Source organism: Filobasidium floriforme (assembly GCF_021052385.1).
Source record: "Filobasidium floriforme strain CBS 6241 chromosome Unknown HD553scaffold_28, whole genome shotgun sequence".
Taxonomy (NCBI): domain Eukaryota; kingdom Fungi; phylum Basidiomycota; class Tremellomycetes; order Filobasidiales; family Filobasidiaceae; genus Filobasidium; species Filobasidium floriforme.
Genome location: NW_025763649.1, coordinates 418216 through 437732, shown reverse-complemented (window position 1 = coordinate 437732; position 19517 = coordinate 418216). Strand labels below are relative to the sequence as shown.

Below are 19517 nucleotides of genomic sequence, written 5' to 3'. Positions count from 1 at the left end.
GACACTCGATACATATAGATCGTCCCCTCTCTCTATACTGGTGCTTCGAGGATCTATCTCACCATTCCTAGCCTGGTATCGCCAGGACCGTTCGGGAACAAGCCCCCACCGGTTCAACCCACGCATTGCACAATCGTCTTCCTGCGAATCAGTCCGATCATCACTCTCGATTCGCAGGTATCAAATTTGATCCCTTGCAACCCCAATCTCAAGACCCCGTGTGGAGCGGGAAACAAGCATCATGTCGTCACTCAAGGAATGGAGGGTCCAAATACAAGACGCCTTGGATGACTTTCCGCCCAGCATCGTCGAGAGTGTGAGGGATCACCTCGAGGGATTGGACGAAACGGACCGCCACGGGGTGGGTGACATGCTCAAGGATCTTTCCGCAACGGGAACACCGCCGATGTTCGGACAGTTATTCCTGGTCGCGATGCTTTCGTCTGTAGTCGAGAGGTCCTGGGAACTATCGCGGCTCATGAAGGAACACGCACAGGACATTTACGACTCCAGTCCTCTCCCCGGTGACGACGAACTTCGGCGCATAAAGGATTCCACGATAGAAGAAGTCGTATATCTATACGCCTCTGGTCCTAGCGTCCGGCCAAAAGAGATGGAGTCCCTTGACCAAGCAGACTGTCCGATCACGGCTTTCCTCCTCGAAGCTAGTCGTCGTGCAGCTCCTCCGCTGGATCACGTCGATTGGGCTTTTCAGGACGAATTCGTCGGCGGGGTCGTCGATGACCTAGATGACCATCTGACCGAGCAGCGACCGTATGACCACGTCCCGGTCTTTGCGGTCCTACAGTCGTCCGGGACGGGCAAGACGAGAGCGGTCATGCAGCTCTGTCATAAGCGACTCGGCCTGTATACTTGCATCAGGCACAATCCGATCATGGCGAGAGGAAACAGCACGAGTGCGGAACTACGCAAGTCCGCACCGAGTCAAGATCAAGAGGTATATGAGCACCTCGTTCCGGAGAGGGTGAGGACTCGGCATCGTCATCGTGATGCCGACAACGACGACGATGAGGGCTTCGAGAATACAGGCCAAGCTCTGATAGCCGTGGCCAGCTGGCTTTGGGCTTTCGCCACCGAATTTGCCGGTTTCATCAAGGAGCAAAACCCCGAGCTGGATGATTGCTGGGCGAGCTTTGTACAGAGGACATCCGCTGTGCTCATGAACGACATCACCCCAGGATTCCGGCTGAGACCGGAGTCTGCGGGTACTAAGCCTTTGACAAGAGGAAGGTCTCCCCGCGACACTCTACTGCGACGAATTCAACAGTCGGCCTCGAGACAGCGTCTCGTACTAGACGACTTGAGCAGATCAACCGGCGAGGAACTGAATCGTGCACTCGCAGAGACCCTTCGAGAACCTTTCGAGGTTCTGCAGGACTTGATCAAAGACGAGTACTGTTTTCTTGCAATCGACGAGGCGATCAGCATGACCAAGACGCGTTTGACAGCGCTGCGAAGACTGTTGTTTTTTTATCCGATCCCGAAATTTCGAGTCCTGCTCTTGGATACCAACCACAAGGTCGTCGAGCTCACCGATATCGAGGACCCCAGCAGCTTCGGAAGGACTGACCTGCGAACAGCGCCGCATAAACTGATCTTGCCGCCGCCCTTCACCGCCATGCCTCAAGACGTCTTTTTGTTACAGGTGAGATCACGCTCGGACAGTTCAGCGAGCCTAGCAAGTCGTATACTCACAATGCGTTCCCCTTGATCTCCATGCGCGTCGTATGCAGCAACCGCAGTCGAGGGATTACAACCAGATCCTCACAGGGGAGAAGACAGCAACTTTTGAAGACTTACACAATAACCTCAGTCTTATGGGAAGGCCACTTCTCAACGACCCATATTACGCGTGGGGGCTCGACCTCGATGGACCCGGCGCGTTCCGGAGGACGACGCCGTTGCTCTTCTACAGACTTACCGGGTACGACTTGGTATTATTATCAACCTCGGATCTGAAGAAGGTACCGGCCAACGTGATCATCGCTGCTGCGAGTCAAAGGTTGCCGTTGGATTTCACCGGCATGAAGGGTAACGTCGCGGCGGAATTTGCGGCGGGAATCGATTCGTGCTTACGAGAATTTTCCCGTAACAGATACACAATCTGCAATGCAATCTATCAAGAAGCAGGTATCTCACCATATGCGGACCATCCACTCTATCGAGACGGTCGGAGGTGAAATTCAAACAGGTGTTCCGTCCGAACCGTTACTCAGGTACTTCTGCGTGCATACTCGTCTGGGGAAAAGGTCTGACCTGGCGATCTTCACTTAGCCTCGCCGTCGCGCGTGAGTTCCGCGAGGAACCCGACTTTTGGTGGAGCCACGTCGTCAACGCCGTGGTGAACGACATGGACACCCACCGATTGCACCACAGTAGGAATGGCGAGGAGCTTGCCCGATTATTGATGTCATATGCCATGGACAAGAGCGTCAAGAATGCAAAGCCGAAGGTCGATGGGGTCAAGCAAAAAAACGCAAGCACTTTCGTCAAGGTGACCGACTTTCTGCAAGAACTCTTAGGCCCGACGGAGTGGTCGAACGACTTGCTTGAGTGGGCAGATACGCACTGGTTGAACTTTACCCACTATGCTAGACTCGCGGAACGATTCACATTGGACGATGTCGCCCCGCCTACCCTCCTCCCGCAGGCTTGGACCCGCCAGGCGGCGCTCTTGGGAACCGTTGACCAGCAGGACGTTGACTGTGTTATCCCGGTCTACTTCTCTGCTACGTCACCGACGGGCAACTTCAGGCCAGATCAAGTCGATGTGATAGCGGTTCAAGTGAAGAACCGCCTATCTCAATCCGTAGGAGATGACAAGATTACCAAGAACCGCTACACATGTTTCGTCAGAGAAAACGCCGACACAGGAAGGATCCGTGGATTCAACCTTTATCTCGACCTTACAGCCGAATCGGGCGCGACGGCCGACATGACACCTCGTGGTGGTAGCCCGTGTGTTCTCGTCAAGGGAGCGGGTCCAGATCAGTTCCCTCTGTTGGGTAATTTCAGCGTTGAAGTTGTGGAGAAGATAGCAATCCTCGTTGGTCAATCTCGTAAGAAGACAAAGTATCCTGTTGGTTCACCTATGGATCTCCTTACTGCGGATGGTGCGCTCTGGATCGCACGGGCTGGCATGGATCCACTCTTGGGGACCGGACAAGTTAACGGAAAAAAGGTGAGTACTGCTCGTGAACGCTATTCGTGCGCGCGCACACGTTTGGAGCTCAGACGTTGGGGTCTTTATCCTTTGCATCCGTTGATTCACTCAGAGAAAGCATGTTGACGAGGACACGGACGCTCCGCCCGAGCTCAGATTACCGGACGCGGATGTCGGAAAGGGCAAGAAACCAGCCAGATAAACCACACATATACCGTGAGACTCGGTGAAGCCGCCTTCCCTAACATCACTGCTATAAGAAAATCGCCAGGGCTCGTCTCTCCTTCTGTCCAGCCAGCGACCGCTTCTTCATCTTCGTCGCATCCTATCAACGCGTTCATTTTAGGCGCGGCGACATATATATATTGGCCTGGAGTAAGTTCTTTTGCGTGCAGCGGTGTCGTCTCGATACGTCACTCGAGCCCGACCGGGCGATTTTTACGCACCGCCGAGGGATCTTTCGAAACAACGGCATTCTATCCACGGCAGCAGCCGTCTAGTTCTGACAAGGCGCTTTAACGATCCTGAAACGGATCACGCTGTCGCTGAAACCCGAACGTGGTCTTGTATAGATAGAAAATGCTTGAAAGATACGAATGAGCACATAACACTACGATGTAACGATCATATCTTCGTCCTTCCGCCGATCTGATGGACCAAACGTTCTCAAGTTCAAGGTGAGCGAAGTTCCATCCGGTCCTCTCCATTCGACCCACCTCGAAAGAACCAGAGCCTGTCATCCTTCCTTCGCTGTACCTCCCCTTCGCATCGCTTCCCAGAAGATCGACGATCAAGGTAGATCTTCCAGCTTATCCACATGCAGTCGTACAGCGCCGTAGCAAAGTATTGGGGAAGTGATGATACACACTAGGTATACGATACGCATCGCCCGAGGTTGTTGAAATGGCATTTGTATACATGCCGATCGGAGGGCGGGGATAATACAGTAGCAGTCGTTATTCCATATCTTCGGATCTGAGGTTCGGGTTGAATTAATGTGAAAGGTAGAGGTGGAAGGTAGATGGTAATGAAATGGATGAGAGGGATAGAGTGGTGATGGTCCGGGGAGAGCTCTAGGGACTGGCTTCGACGCCCTCTCCACCGCCGGCTGTATACGAGCAGATTGTCGGGAAAGAAATAAAGGTGATCAATACAAATTCTAATCTCCCCTGGACTTTGAAATGATAAGATGGGCTCACCCGTAATCGGCCTAGCATGCTCGATGACCATCTTCGGCCCCTGGAAAGTCCTATTCACCTCTCCCGCCCGCTTGAGCACGTCCAATTCCTGTACCCTCTTTTCCCACCACTTTTGATCTACCGATGCATCCACACTACCCGAAGTAGCCGAGGATAATAAGGGGGTGAACCTCTCGTTGGTACGTCTGACGAAGTATTCGCGAAAGTTGTACGAGGCGAAACGTTTCGAGGCGGCGAGGGTCTGTTTGTAGAGCTGGTCGAGTTGTTGAGCGGAGGGGCGGGACATGATGGCTAGTTATATGCTATCGGAGCGTGGAATAGGATTACCTGGTGTGTGTCTCTTGGTGTTGTAGCTAGTGCAGTTGAGTATAGATTGAGATATGATGTCGATCGATCGTAGGAGATGGTTGAAAGCTAAGCTCGAGGTCGCCCCTCACCCTTCCTATCGCTTACGTAAGCTCAGACTTTACGTGTCAGCTCCATCAACCATCACCATCACACATCACACACAGACACAGGCCAATCGCTAGAGAAAGGGTGGGAGACATCAACAGAGTCACAACGGCAACAACTGTCATACATATTGTCACCACCACTTACCACATACTCGCTAGCCTCACTCTCATCGCCTCGTAAGTGATACTTCCCGCTATCGCCGTCGTCCGATCACGTCGCGTTCTTCGCATACACAAGACGTCGACGAACAGTTGTTGTGCAAAAGAGGTGAACGACATCAATTGATCGTCTTCCTACCTACCTTTACATATCACTGCCATCGATCTCACTGTTCTATCGGACTGGAAACGGAACTATCCTCGTACGACTGCTGCGGAATCACGGAACAGGACCTCGAACGAATCGATTGCGATTCGGAGACCGTCGACCGAAGCGTGAGTACCGCCTGATGTTCGGGTTATGAACCTCGATCTCATCTTCAAGACTTATCTGACGATCTGCCTTTACTTCTTCTTCTCCTCTTGTCATATATCACAGACTACACAGCTTAGGCTCTCACTGAATCATCACCGTAACAAACAGGACGATCTTCGAACCCGCCGATGTCCGAAATGGAAGGCGTCCAACAATACCAACAACCCTCCGGAGGAGCCACCTCTTCCGATGACGCCCTCTACCCGATCCACTTGCTCATGGACGAGCTCAAGTCCGACGACGTCCACCTTCGTCTCGCCTCCATCCGTCGTCTATCTACCATCGCCCTGGCCCTGGGTCCTCAGAGGACGAGGGAAGAGTTGATCCCGTTCTTGCAGGACCAGCTGGATGATGAGGATGAAGTCCTCCTCGTCCTAGCCGAGGAACTTGGGGGGTTCGCAGAGTATGTAGGAGGAAAGGAATGGGCGTTCTTGATCTTGGGACCTTTGGAGAACTTGGCTGCTGTCGAAGAGACCCTGGTTAGGGAGAAGGCGAGTCAAAGAGCCGATGCCATGTCAGGCGTGTTGACTGTTACTGATGTTTCCAATCAATCCACCTTCCTTTGACCTCAATTGAATCGGAACTCCTATCTCGACGTCAACATCGACTTTCAACCTGAACCCTCACCCCACTCTGGGCTTCGTATCACAGGCCTCGGACTCGATCAACAAGATCACCCCCCTCCTCTCCCTCCCTCATCTGCAAGCCCACTTCCTCCCCCTTCTCCGACGCCTCGCCCGAGGAGACTGGTTCACCTCCCGGACTTCTGCCTGCGCCTTGTTCGCTACGGCCTATCCTCTGGTGGATGAAGCGAACCAGGAAGAGATGAGGGGGTTGTTCAAGGATTTGGCTACGGATGATACGCCCATGGTCAGGAGGGCTGCTGCCAAGGCACTCGGAGTGAGTCCCGGCTCCTTTTCTACGTTATATGCAATAATGGCACACGAGCTGACATTTCGTTGTCGCCCATGTTATGTCAAACAATCTCATCATTCGACAATAGCCCTACGCCAAAGCATTCCCCGCCCACTCTCCCCTGCTCAAATCCGAGATCATCCCGCTCTACCAACGTCTCTCCACCGACGATCAGGACAGCGTGAGGTTATTGACTATCCCCGACCTGATCGCCATCTGCAGTCAACTCAAGGACGAGGAGATCAAGGCCGACTTGGGGAAGCATCTGCAGGACAGTTGGACGGATAAGAGTTGGAGGGTTAGGTATATGCTCGCAGACCATTTCGTCGAGGTGAGTCGCGGGTCGTCGGGTTGATGGCCTTGGAACCCAGAATGAGATGCTGATCAAGACGTTTACATTGGATAGCTCGCCGATGCCGTCGGACAAGACATCGTTAGGGAAGAACTCGTCAAGGCTTATACCGAGTTGTTGACCGACAACGAGGCTGAAGTCAGGACCGCCGCTTCGGGTCAATTGCCAGGTGCGTTTAGGTTCTGATGTCAGATCATGTATCCTATACTGAAGCTGACGGGTTATGTTGTTCGGTCCGACAGGCTTCGCTCAGCTTATTGACCGGGATGTTATCCTCGCCAGGATCCTCCCTTGCATCCGAACCTTGACGACCGACGGCTCTCAACACGTCCGAGCCGCTCTCGCCAAGCAGATCAGCGGGTTGGCGCCTCTACTCGGCAAACAGGCTACGAAGGAGCATCTCTTGCCCCTCTTCCTTACGCTGTTGAAGGACGAGTTTTCAGAGGTCAGGCTGCACTTGATCGGAAAGCTCGAGATGGTCAACGATGGTGAGCTGCGCAGTTGCACCTTGAAGCGGGGAGAAAGACCAATGCTGACCTCCTGACGTTCATCGCTTAACCTCTCTAGTCATCGGAATCGAGGAACTGTCAGCTGCCCTGTTGCCCGCCATCATGCAGCTCGCCGAGGACAAGCAATGGCGTGTCCGTCAAGCCATCATCGAATACATTCCCCTCCTCGCGCCTCAGCTCGGCGTGCAATTTTTCGACGAAAAGCTCGGAAGTCTCTGCATGACGTGGTTGGGAGACACCGTCTTTAGCATCCGAGAGTCGGCTACGATCAACTTGAAAAAGTTGACCGACGTCTTCGGTGTGGACTGGGCCAAGGGAACCATTCTGCCCCAGATCGTCGAGATGGGCAAGCACCCGAACTATCTTTACAGGATGACCACCGTGTTCTCCATTACTGTGAGTTGAGGTGTATAGATGATCGTTCGCTTCGAGTCAAAGCTGACCGTGCAACCCTTACGCGCAGACCATCGCCCCGTCGCTCAACACCGAGACGATCACCGAACAACAGATCCTCGCCACCGCCCTACGATTATGCAACGACGAGATCCCCAACATTCGATTCAACGTGGCCAAGGCGCTCGAGGTCTTGGCATCGGTGCTGCAAAACGATGCCGCTGGGCAAGAGGTCGTTCAGCAAGAGATCATCCCGGCTCTGCAACGGCTGCAAGAGGATTCGGATGCCGACGTTCGGTAGGTGGACGCGACGTCAAGAGGTGTCAGTCAATGTGCAAGTTTGCTGATGTCAGATCGGTTCTCATCTTATCTGTAGATACTTTGCCACCCGAGCTATGGAGCGAACGGAAGGCGGCGGTGACGCCATGATTGGTGAGAATTTCCGCAGCACTCTTTCCGCAGCGTTTCATTCGCTTACAGAGCATAACTCCTCCCATAGTCTCATGAACGGGCGCGTATCGACACGTTTCTGCCCGTCTCCCTATTTACGCCATCAAGTCTCGATAGAAGCTCCAACATCAACATCCTGACTCGCTCATCGATCGCTTCCATTTTTTCCATACATTCGAGATACCTCATGTATTTCTCACTCAGTCTCCTTTCTTTGCTTCTTTGAAATGACAATGTAATGAATCACGCACGAGCTCGAGGAAGGCGCTGGGATTTCTGATTGAAGCTTCAATACCGCAGGCCCGAAACTGGATGGCACTGATCGTCGCATGGCTCTTGACTAGCGCGCGCCGGCTAGCTTGTAGCTGATCGCTGATAGATATTGACAGACTGACAGTCCGGCGGCATCCTTCGAAGACGATCGTGTCGTTTTTAAAGTTACACGAGACACTGACCAAAGTCAGGGAGAAAGTTTTCATCTGTCCCGACTACAACGTCTTGACAAGAAGATCGACGGGCTGACGAACAGCTTGCGGAAGTTCCAAGCGATCTTCAGGCTCGACCTTGGCGCGCTGCATTTATATGATCAAGGTGCATGCTTCTTAGCGTAAACGCTGTTGGGCAACCATCTGATTCACCGCTATACAGCTATCTTGCAAGATGTCACCAAGTCCCTCATTGTTCCCTGGGAGACGACTCACAAGCGGTCGACTGCAAGGATGCACGCTATGGCTGATTAAGGCGGCAGCAGCAGGACACCCCACAGCAGCGTTTGATATCTCGAAAACGAACGAGAGGAGCCAGAAGGACAGCCCAGCGCATAGTCTGAAGGCTTCTGTCTTTCGTCAGAAGAAACAAGAATGGTAGCGCAGCGGATAGAAGGTATCACAGAGGAAAAAGTCTAAACTACCAGCGCAGTTGTTCGGGCCAGAAACTTGGACGAGTCGAATATAGGTGATTGAGCGGCAAGAGTGGCTGCAGTATGGGTAGTGTTGGACCTGTCCTGTCGGCTACGCCTCCCTCACATCATTTGGGTACATCCCCGCTTCTCTCACCAGGTACATATTGCACGTCCAAGCGCGGTAGCGTGCATGGACGATAGTGATGAACGGCAGCAACGATATCGTTGTATATCGCAGTTCGGCTTCACCTCCTAGTAGACGTTGTGTACAAGTGATCGGACGCCCCACATATATAGATTATGCGCCGCAAGATCTCGTACTATGATGGCGACAAGTCAAAGTCCTGCCTCGGATCTAGGTTATACCTGTTCCACTCATCACCGGTGGGAAGGTAAGGTCTTCGCGCTGGCAAGCGATTATCAATTCCGATTTCCAGATGCTATATGGCCTGCAAGCAGTAAGACACTCATGCAGTGGCCAGACAACCATTTCAAGCAGTTGCTTTGCCTGATCGAGGCGATCTGAAAGTCTTGCAGGCTGATCGCACCCGGTTCCTTCGAAGCGGCACAACCTTCTGGGTGTCGTCTCAGTGCTAGCATTCGAAACCTCGGCGATTTCTATATGTCATGTTTTTCCAAAACAAGCGCTTCCTAGAATTTCGGGGACTCCAGGTGACGTGCGTCCTGGTGGTTGAATCAATCTGGTAGGGGAGGGCAGAAGTGCGTGTCGAAGATCGGAGTGGTGCGTAACCGCCGTTCTCGTCATAGACGAAGCTCAAGATGATCCGCGGTAAAGATCAGTTACGTAGGCCTTCATGCCCAGATTTCTCTTTCCCTCTATAGCGGTAAGAAATCGAGCTCCCATTCGGGTACGGGATCTTCAATCGAGCTGTACGAATACGCAAGCAAGTGCGCTTGCTCAGACACAACGTCCCATCTCGATAGCGTCGTTACGACTTGCGATAATTCCTCGATGTGCCTCGACTTCGTCCAAACTTGCTAGAGGGAGGGGTTTGCACAACCCGCCTCATCTCAGCTCGATCGTCGCCATGTCGTTTAGGCGTCTGCTTGAGACCGAATTCTGAATGGCGGTTATGAAACTCTAGTGGCACAGAATCGCGCCTGTTTCGCAAAGATGCGCGGTTTACTCGCTGTCTATTCACTTTGCACCATCTATGACGAGTCTCTGCACGATGCTGGAATAACGCTACTGCATCTGCGCCGACTTGCCACTTTTCGGATCACGGACGCGTAGCGGATTCCTGCCAATTACACAAATGCTGCTTTGCCTGTACTCGATCACCACATATCACACAACGCTGGCCATTTCATAGCGTCTAGAGTCTTGCTTTTCTACAACCTCGCTGCAATGGAAGTGATCGAGGAATCGCAGGTGGAGTTCCCTTACAATTTTCGACATGCGATATCGCGATCGATCCGTCGCTACACCGCACCTCACGCGGGATGAACGAGATCTGAGTTCAACAGGTTGTCACGACCCAATTTTCCTACAAAGAACATCTTGACACCACTAAATTCTGACATTCGATTCAAGGCACCGAGAACTCCGTTCGTTGATCCTATCAGCCGCAAACGCTTCGCTCGTGAAACATCGATAACGCGGCTACCAATCTGAAACGTGAAACCATTCGCAGTTGAGCTTTTCATGACCAGCTCGAAGCGCATTTCTAGCAAGCGCACCTGTTCTTCCCCTCCCCACGGCGATAAGCCCGACGCGCGCGCACGGAATTGGCTGAGAGCCTGACATTTATATCTTACCGCTGTACTCGCTGGCTCGGCTTAGCAGTGCCTTTTGAGCTTGGACCCTGCGTCGACCTTGGTTTGTGGGCTGTTTTCCCCTCACGCGGGCAACCTCGAAGACGACCTCGACATCGAATTCGAGCTCGAATCGACGTGATCATCCTAGCCTTTGGACCTCTTCTTCTTCTTCCTCCCCTCCTCCGACACCCATCAAGAGAGAAGAGAGCGACCTTCAAGATGGTGAGTCCTTCACAAGTTGCATTACGGTCGGGCGGTGTGGGGCAGCGGACGTCGAACGAGAGAGGATGGCGTGATGCGAGCGTAGGGATGCGGCTGGATGGGAATCGGATGGCAGATGACGGAGGGCAATCGCTTTGGACTGGGATACAACGGACAGCAAACGACGAGGATATCGAGGATATAGAGATAGCTCTCTTGGACAAACGCAATATGGACCTCGAGCGGATGAGATGAGTTGGAGCAGTATTGGAAAGGGATCGTGGGATAGTCTAGGAAGACGCTGTATGACAGACGAGGAAGACGGAATGGACATGTACCGGGCCGGCCCTCTTTCGGCGACTCAGGACAAGACAACCGGCGAGTGACATGGACAGATCGACACGCCAAGGGAACTCTTTCCGCGGTCCTTCTTCAGCCTACATTACGAGGATACTACAACTTGCCGTCTGCCCTCCTGCTAGCCCCAGTCGCTCCTTGTGCTCTACTCTCGCTTGCTCGCCCGACCGACCCGCAAAGTCTGTCTTTCCACCCTCGTACTAACCTGCTATCCCGCCCACTATTCGCAGGATCCCACCGGCCCTATCACCGTCCGAACCCGCAAGTTCATCACCAACCGTCTCCTCAACCGACGACAATTCGTCGTCGACGTCCTCCACCCCACCCGAGCCACCGTCTCCAAGTCCGAGCTCAACGAGAAGCTCGCCGCCTTGTACAAGACTGACAAGGGCCGAGTCTCCACTTTCGGATTCAAGACCAAGTTTGGAGGTGGAAGGTCGACCGGATTCGGTTTGATCTACGATGACGAAGAGTCCCAGAAGAAGTTTGAGCCCAAGCACAGGCTCGTGAGGGTGCGTTCAGGGTTGGGCGGGGATGTTGGTTGAGACGAGAATGTCGGGTGGCTGACAAGAGACCTTGGTTTTGCGACATCTACAGTCTGGTCTCGCTCCCAAGGTCGACAAGACCAACAGGAAGAACAGGAAGGAGAGGAAGAACAGGCAGAAGAAGGTCAGTCGCGGAGTTTCACCTCGGATCACATTCTCGTTTCGACCGTGTCGGCTTACCTTGCATTCGATGATTCACGCTCGCAGGTCCGAGGTACCGCCAAGAGAAAGGCTGGTGAGCCCGCCAAGAAGAAGTAGACGACCACGTCCTTCTCCACTTGACGAGCTAGAGCCCTCGAAGCCGGACGGGATTTGGGAACAAGACGGTCTGACGACGAGGAGATGGATCGCTAGGAGTCTTCTTCTTCTAGCAAAAAGAGACGGATCGGTCGGCGACGTCCGGTATCTCGATATGGGAGATTTGTTTTACTTGTCGCATGACGATTATTCCCATCTTTCGTCTTTTCCGCCTCGGGGTTTTGGTGATCCAATTCGGGTGCCCAGTCAGTTGAGAGTCGTTCGGTCTTGGTGTCGTGCTTATCCGGCTTCAACGGCACGGCGGCGAGATCAGGGTGGGGACCCTGATACAATCAGTACGTTGATAAGGAAGATCACGTCAAACGCTGAGAGGACGGCTCGACGACTTCGGGGCGGACGCCGCAACGTACAGACGTCGAGGCTGACAATCTACCACTTGGCGACTAGCCGCCCAGTCCACAAAGTCGGCGTTGTGTTCCTCGGTCTCGCATCAACTCGATCGGCCTCGACTATGCTTCTTCATAACGAACCGGCGTAGATCCAGCTCACATCCGTCGCACTCATCGAGCCTGATCATCTGCTGGATCTGCTGACTCTTTCATCAATCCTATCTCGGTCTTTCAGCGACTAACACGAGGCGCGAGGCAACCATACACCGACCTCGCTTACACACACCCTCCTCTCCGGTCACATCCCCACATCCTCTTCGCTCACATCCGATCCTGATCGCCCGCTTCCATGACAGGGGCCTCTCGCTCATGACGGGAGACCGACTATCCCGGCCGACCCTCTGACCATCTTGTATCCTCGATGCACTTCCCTACTGATACATTACTACAGAATACGTCCACTGGCCTTGATATTGCATATCGTCATCGCCACCGTCTCCCTCGGAGCACCTTGACCCTGCATCGACCGACGTTGCCGGATACAGCTCTTATGGTATCGCTGCCCGTTCCATCATCATCCGGGCGCCTCTGCATCGTCAGTGCATTGATCACTCTTGGCGACGGGTCAAGGGCACGAAATCATGGCTGGTCATCGAAGGATCCACGTTAGACAAGCACCTTCTCTATGCCCTGTATTGCATGGTGAAGAAGTAGGGAGGTGTCAAAGGTCTGTTCGTTCATGTTGGCCCGGCCGCTCCGGTCCCACAAGGCTCTTGATCAAATTCCCAATGTCAAAGATCAAGATGGCCAACTACAAGGTTGCGGAAATTCTGACTCCCCTGTTTGTGCAGGAACCCTGCCCGCCCTCGGTCACCGAAACGAATGCTCTGGAGCAAATCTTGTGGCAGTAAACAGACAGAATCAAGATATCCGTCACCCATGTTACTTTTGATAGCTTCAGGTCAGACCAAAGCGCGCTTGAAACGAGTCAGATATAAGGGCAAACAGAGGCTTCATATACACAGTGCAAGTGGCAATAGTTCAAGTCCCCAGCACTACTGAGTTTTCCCGCATCCATAACCATTGCCCAAGACAGTAACCTACCGCTGAGGAGCTTGATCGGGAGGTTTGGCGATTAATATTGCAAGAATGGAGAGTCGTGTGAAACGACACGCAGGCGAATCGACGCCGTCATCGTCATCGCTCAGTCGAGGGTGAAGTCAATCCAGCGGCCGTCGAGTCTCATCGTTCCCTGCTTCTGCAGGTTCGGCATCGATATTGCCCGTCCTGATCACTTCTCTCACGATCGAGTCGATGTCAAAGCCCGCTTGGCCTGTTGCGTAGGTCCACTCGGAGCTGGGATTCGTCTTCTCATGGCTTGATGAGGTGGTACCTGATGATGCGTTTCGGCTGATAGGTTCTCTTCCTCTCGCGACATGCTCTGTTGACCCTGCTCTCGGACTTGGATTTGGTAAGAGAAAGATGTTGCATTCAAAAGCGCCCACGCGCGGCGCAGAATAGTTGGTGAGAGGGAGAAGATGTTCAGGAATCAAGCAGCCGCGATCCAATGACGATTACTTTGGAAATATTATGGGAAAACGCCCAGTTGCTGAACGGGAAAATGGTCTCTAAGTCCACGATCTTGCGAACTTGATAGATGGCCCCGATGGCTAACGAGCTGTTGTCCACAATATCCTTGGCAACTTCTACAAGGGCATCGACTTTGGCAGCCTTTTGGGATTTTCCAGCGGCCAGCTTCGTCCTAGGTGCAGCGGCGGGCTGGGCTGGGGCCTCGGCGGCGGGCATTGCGACTATGAACATGATCTACTGCTGTCGTCTCTCAGTAGGGCTTGATGGTACTCTTTCAATAGCATCAATCTCGCAGAAAAAGAAGAGGCCGATCGGTCGTCCCGCGAAGTGGTCGATCTCGACGTGGTGACGCAAGGAGACCTGGAGATACAGGGAGAGCGGACCTTCAGATACCCTACCGCCACCTGAGACGCTGACGGTAGCGGATAGGCCGTTCGCGAGTCGAGGCAGTCGTCCAGAATGACATGCTCTATCGTGGTTACGTCACCTCTCATTGGCCGAGGCACAATATGAGCCGGAAGGTTGCAGTCGTCTTGCGCTCGATCGATCGAGCGCCTTCCGATACAAGTCGGGACAAATCAGCGCTAAGCGCGAGAGGTCGTGTTGGTGCTATCGATGACGCGCCGGCGATCCCATCACTTTCATTTTCAATCGCAAATCGGCGATCACCTTTCCAGAGTATCTGGAGGTTGGTTGCTCGGAACGATCTTGGTTGAACGGCTGCTATCAAGTCAGCGGAAAGATCGACCTCGACTCGCTCAAAGCTAAAAGCTACTGCATGTCGCGCAGACCTGGTCGATCAGCTGGCTCGGTCGATGTCGATGCCGCGCGGGGTCCGACGATGTCGAGTCGATCGACTCGATCCGACTGGAGTTGCGAACGGCACGAGATCACAGGAGACAGACTGAAGCTGATCATTGGGATCGCACGGATGGCCCGGCCAGACGGGGGTTCACTGTCAACGATTTTCGGTGACCGCGTCACGACATATTCTGCGCAGGGTACGAAACACGGATGGCTATAGCGTCGTCGTCGTCCGGGGATCGATGCCGATTGTTGCGAGGCGCTGCAAGTGAGCGACTGACATAGCTGTAACGGTCGTCTCGCTGGCAAATCTGCAAGGAACACCCATGGGTGGTTTCGAGAAACATGAGGAGCTCATGACACTGGCGGTTTGCAAGAAGGATAGGTGATCGCGAGGGTTCACGCGACCACCTATAGAATCGGAGCCCCTCGACGATGCTCTGTCTACGACACGCGGGGCGTCTGATGGAAAGAATTGACCCCCGGGGTCGGCCCGGACCGCCTTCAGTCGCGTTTCAGCAAGTGGATCATGCTCCGCCTATGCGGCTCATGACGTCTAGTGCCGGGAGCTACATCGTGCTTGGCCTAGACCAACCCCGAGCGCGACGACAAGAAATCAATCTCGTTTGCCTGGTGAAGCGTCTTGGAACTGGCGATCAAGGCGCTGGGCGACATCGCGTTTCAGGCGACGCACGCGATTTTAGCTCGAAACAGGTCACTGGAAGGGCAAAAAAGATAAACCAGGCCTGGGGCTCGAACCCAGAATCTCGACCTATTGCCTATTGCATAGGAAAGTCACGCCTTACCATTGGGCCAACCCGGCTGATTGTTGTGCAGCTTCTCACACCCACACCCAACTCACCAAGCTCCCTAGCCCATACTCACAAAGGTGCCAAAATGAAAGGTGGACGTCCCGCCTTCCATTGGGCCAACCCGGCTGATTGTTGTGCAGCTTCTCACACCCACACCTAGTGTTGGCAAAAAATGAACGTGAACGTTTGAACGTGAACGTTTGAACGCGTGTTTTTGAACGTTTGAACGTCGCGTTCACCTGAACGCGTTCATAAGTTCACACTAATACGTTCACGGTCACGTTCACGTTCACGGCTGGCATCGATGGGACGTTCAAACGGTCAAACGTCTGAACGTCATACCAAACACTTCTAGGACTACAGTAGGCTCAAATAGCAACTTAGATCACATGTACCACCCTTGAAATAACAAGTGATCTAGTTCAAACGTTCAAACGTTCAAACGGCAAGCAAAACACCCAAAAACACGCGTGCGAAAGCGATCGTTTGCATCCGCGCGACTTAGACGTCAGCTCGATATCGAGCTATTCGCGAGAAGCATCAACTAACTTCTACGTTTCGACGTTATTATACGTTCAAACGTTCAAACAACATCTAGACATCATGGACACGTTATAATAGCGTCTTATAATCGTCTAGATGGTCAGGAATACGAGGAACTCGCAAACGTCACCGGTACGCGACTTAGAGTCGAACGAGAACGTCGAGTCCGAGAACGTCGAGAACATCGAGTCCGATAACGTCGACCAAGAAGCCCCCCCCTCCTCTCCACCATCATGGGCTACGGTCAACGGACCTAAGGGCAAGAGGAAGGCAGATGACGCCTTCGAAGAAGATGAGGAGGACGACGGTAAGGAATCGTCGGTGTTGACGGAAGAGGAAGACGAGTTGGAGGAGGTCGAGACTAGTGGGTGAACGCGTTCATACGTTCTAACTTGCTTCTTATAACCGGATATACCTTAGACTCGCCAACTCCCGCCTCGAAGAAGCAGAAGACCACTAAGGTCTTAATAAACTTGAAAAATCTGGGTGGTAGTGGTAAGCGTTCAGACGTTCACGTTCAGACGTTCAAACGATCGAACGGGTTAGATGTTCTTCAAGATACTGATTCTACTTTAACAAATACCGCAGCCAATAAGGCTACTAAGGCCACTCCACCTTCTACCGCGGTCAAGGGGACCGCTCCCGATCCGACAGCGTCCAACGAGGAACATCATAAATACCTCGAACGGTGGTGTGCGAAGTTCATCGATGGCGGTAAGGCCAATCCGACGAACGTCCACTTTACCCGACCTCGTTTGGCTACGCAGGAGGAGAAGAAGAAGGCTCGAAAGAGTCTTGATGAAGCGTTTTGGGTGTGGAAGTGCAAGTAAGTAGACTTTGCGTTCAGACGTTCAGACGTTCAAACGTTCAAACGTTCAGAAGGCTGATATCTCAACTCGATTTGCTTGTTACATCAGGAACTGCAACTCCTATACCAAACTGAAGACCGTGAAGGCAGCAGGGTCAGGTAGTTCTCTGGCCCCGCATCTAAAGAAATGCCTTCAGGGCAAATACGGTGGTGCCGCTACCGGTCAAACGACCTTGGGCGAGAACCTCGAAGTGGTGTCTAGCGAACCTCGAAAGGCTGCGACCCGACATGCGATCGTATCCTGGATCGCTCAGAACAACCACTCTTTCAGAGTCGTTGAACAGCCCGGAGTGAGTTCTTATTCTTTGCTTCTGTGCGATGTTCTTGATATAAGAAGTTTGGTATACTAATACGGTCAAACGTTTGAACGCGTTCATAGTTTCGGGAAATGTTCACCAAGTCCTTCCCAGCTATGAAGGCAATCCTCCCCTCCCGTCGGCAAGTCGCTGAGGACCTCGGCGCCATATTCCAGATCAATCGGAAGCGTGTTGGTGGTCTCTTCCACCTCCACAACGGGGTCTTCCATATCGCTACCGATTGCTGGACCGATCGTTCGGGTGGTTCGTACATGGGAGTTACTGCTCACTGGACGGACGTCTCGGATGCTGAGCCGAGGCATCACTCGTTGTTGATCGACTTCGTCTTGTGAGTTTGAACGTTTAGACGTTTGGTATACAGTAACAGCTAGAATACTTACAAGTTTGAACGTTTGAACGCGTTCAGTCTCACGGGCAAGCATACCGGTTCGGCCCTAGCCGACGCTCTTGCGTCGAGTCTTCAAGGATGGGGAATCCACAACAGGGTTCTCTCGATCATCGCGGACAACGCATCGTCGAACGACGTGATGGTCAAGAAGATCTGCGAGCTCGATTGGGAGCGATTTGGGGAAGCTCAGGGGCAAGTGAGGTGCTTCGCCCACGTATTGAACCTCATCGTCGGTGTAAGTGAACGCGTTCAGACGTTTGACCGTGAACGCATGAACGCTTGCTAACCCATCATCTTACTACTTTACTTAGGCGATCATTGAAGGTACGACCGGGGACAAGTGGTCCGAGGAGACTGTTGTTGGGGACGAAGACACGTTCGATGTCTTTGACGACATCAATACGATCGAGGACGAAGACGATGAAGTCGAGGTGCCGACCGGGGACGATTTCGCCCCTGATCAGGCTATTCTCGACGGTCTCGAGGTCCCTGTCGTCCCTGACACACAGGTCGACATCTCCCAGGACGTTCAGGAGGTCAAGGGGGAGCAGCAGAGGGCTCGATCAGCGTTGTGGAAGGTATGTTCTTCGATTAGTATATCCGATGGGCAAGTGACTGAACGTTTGAACGTTTGAACTTTTGAACGTGTAGAGTCGACTTCTCGCCAAACGTTTGAGGTGGCGATCGGAGTACAGGAGGTGTTGGCAATTAGCCATCAAAGATCTTCACGACAAGAAGAAGATCGAATCCACCACGTACGCCATCCCACCGGACGTTCAAACGAGGTGGAACTCGACGCTGGCAACGTTGGACGGGGTGATCAATGCGGCACCTATTCTGTAAGCGTTCAGACGTTCAAACGTTCGAGACTTCAAACTTTGAAACGCTGATCTCCCTGAACTTCATCAAACCTTCATCTTACATAGCAAATCTTTCTACGCTCTACTACCTAGCAAGGAGTGCAAGAAGGAGGAGAAGATTACTGGAGGTGACATTGATCTGTTGAAGCAGTTCAAGCCGGTGTTGTCGGTGAGCCAGTATCTTGAACGCGTTTGAACTTTTGAACGCGTTCAAACTTTTTTTCCTTTTCGATATACAGCTCCTTCAAGCTGCGACCAAACGTTTCTCGATCTCCACCGAGACTCGAATCGACAGCTCGTCGATCGCAGGCGTCATCCCGGTCATGGACGCCCTCACCCGGAAGTTCGACGCCTTCCGAAACGATCCCTCGGTCGGTCAAGCTGTTAAGTACGGCATCAGAAGGGGACAAGCAGTCCTCAACAAGTTGTTATGGCATCCGCGGTACGCGTACCGAACACCCGCGTCGGGTAGTTTTACAGGGACCTCCGATGGGAGTTCCGTACGGAGTATATCTAGAACACCCCCTATGTGTTACTGTAATGTAGTACCAGTTGTACTACATCCGTTATTACATTCATTACCTTACCCTTACCTTCTAGTCCCGTGTGATACTATCCCAGGCTTGCAGGCAAGCCTAATACAAGTACTACGGCAAGACTGACGAGAGTGTGATGTATCGGGTCGCCCTGCGTAAGTCTTGTTCCGTTATTACTGGTATTATACATGTTGTACTAATTTTGAACGCGTTCAAACGTTCAAACGTTCAGTCCTACATCCTGGGTACCGAGTCGCCTACCTCCGAGAACAGGGATGGCCGGAGGCCTGGATCACAGAGGCAAAGAAGTTGGGCCGTGATATGTGGAAGACGTTCTACCTTCCTGCGGAGGGTAGCGATAAGGGGAAGGGCGTCAAGCCTCCATCGTCGTCGGTGAGTACCTATAAGATGAGTTCAAACGCTAGACGTTCTGACGT

General features: G+C 52.9%; 4 protein-coding genes and 1 non-coding gene across 5 annotated transcripts; 3 read left to right on the top strand and 2 right to left on the bottom strand.

Moving 5' to 3' along the window:
• Window positions 1-11: 11 nt before the first annotated feature.
• On the top strand, window positions 12-3734 carry HD553DRAFT_319933 (uncharacterized protein). Its single transcript, XM_046181086.1, has 5 exons — window positions 12-1666; window positions 1755-2052; window positions 2117-2237; window positions 2296-3202; window positions 3297-3734. Exons 1-5 carry the CDS (start codon window positions 242-244, stop codon window positions 3384-3386), a joined length of 2841 nt encoding a protein of 946 aa, XP_046032899.1. The 5' UTR covers window positions 12-241; the 3' UTR covers window positions 3387-3734.
• A 523-nt stretch (window positions 3735-4257) lies between these two features.
• On the bottom strand, window positions 4258-4669 carry HD553DRAFT_277950 (putative mitochondrion protein; the record flags this gene model as incomplete). The annotated part of the gene is made up of 2 exons (XM_046178018.1): window positions 4258-4292; window positions 4384-4669. 2 exons carry the CDS (start codon window positions 4667-4669, stop codon window positions 4258-4260), a joined length of 321 nt encoding a protein of 106 aa, XP_046032898.1.
• Window positions 4670-5450: 781 nt separating this feature from the next.
• HD553DRAFT_278150 (armadillo-type protein) lies at window positions 5451-8072 on the top strand (the record flags this gene model as incomplete). Its single annotated transcript, XM_046178031.1, has 8 exons — window positions 5451-5834; window positions 5986-6213; window positions 6317-6559; window positions 6635-6749; window positions 6823-7068; window positions 7148-7485; window positions 7553-7779; window positions 7859-8072. 8 exons carry the CDS (start codon window positions 5451-5453, stop codon window positions 8070-8072), a joined length of 1995 nt encoding a protein of 664 aa, XP_046032897.1.
• Window positions 8073-10535: 2463 nt separating this feature from the next.
• Window positions 10536-12185, top strand: HD553DRAFT_319921 (40S ribosomal protein S24). The gene is made up of 4 exons (XM_046181085.1): window positions 10536-10834; window positions 11401-11682; window positions 11768-11839; window positions 11923-12185. The coding sequence occupies exons 1-4, from the start codon at window positions 10832-10834 to the stop codon at window positions 11971-11973; spliced, it is 408 nt and encodes a 135-aa protein (XP_046032896.1). The 5' UTR covers window positions 10536-10831; the 3' UTR covers window positions 11974-12185.
• Window positions 12186-15494: 3309 nt separating this feature from the next.
• Window positions 15495-15579, bottom strand: HD553DRAFT_t107. Its single transcript has one exon. It is a non-coding gene; the product is annotated as a tRNA-Arg (tRNA).
• Window positions 15580-19517: the final 3938 nt, after the last annotated feature.

Coding starts and splice junctions, on each gene's coding strand:
- HD553DRAFT_319933 (XM_046181086.1), top strand. CDS start 242: ATGTCGTCACTCAAGGAATGGAGGGTCCAAATACAAGACGCCTTGGAT. Junction 2,053..2,116: donor GGATTTCACCGGCATGAAGG/GTAACGTCGCGG, acceptor TTCCCGTAACAG/ATACACAATCTGCAATGCAA. Junction 2,238..2,295: donor CCGTCCGAACCGTTACTCAG/GTACTTCTGCGT, acceptor ATCTTCACTTAG/CCTCGCCGTCGCGCGTGAGT.
- HD553DRAFT_319921 (XM_046181085.1), top strand. Junction 11,683..11,767: donor CCAAGCACAGGCTCGTGAGG/GTGCGTTCAGGG, acceptor CGACATCTACAG/TCTGGTCTCGCTCCCAAGGT. Junction 11,840..11,922: donor GGAAGAACAGGCAGAAGAAG/GTCAGTCGCGGA, acceptor TCACGCTCGCAG/GTCCGAGGTACCGCCAAGAG.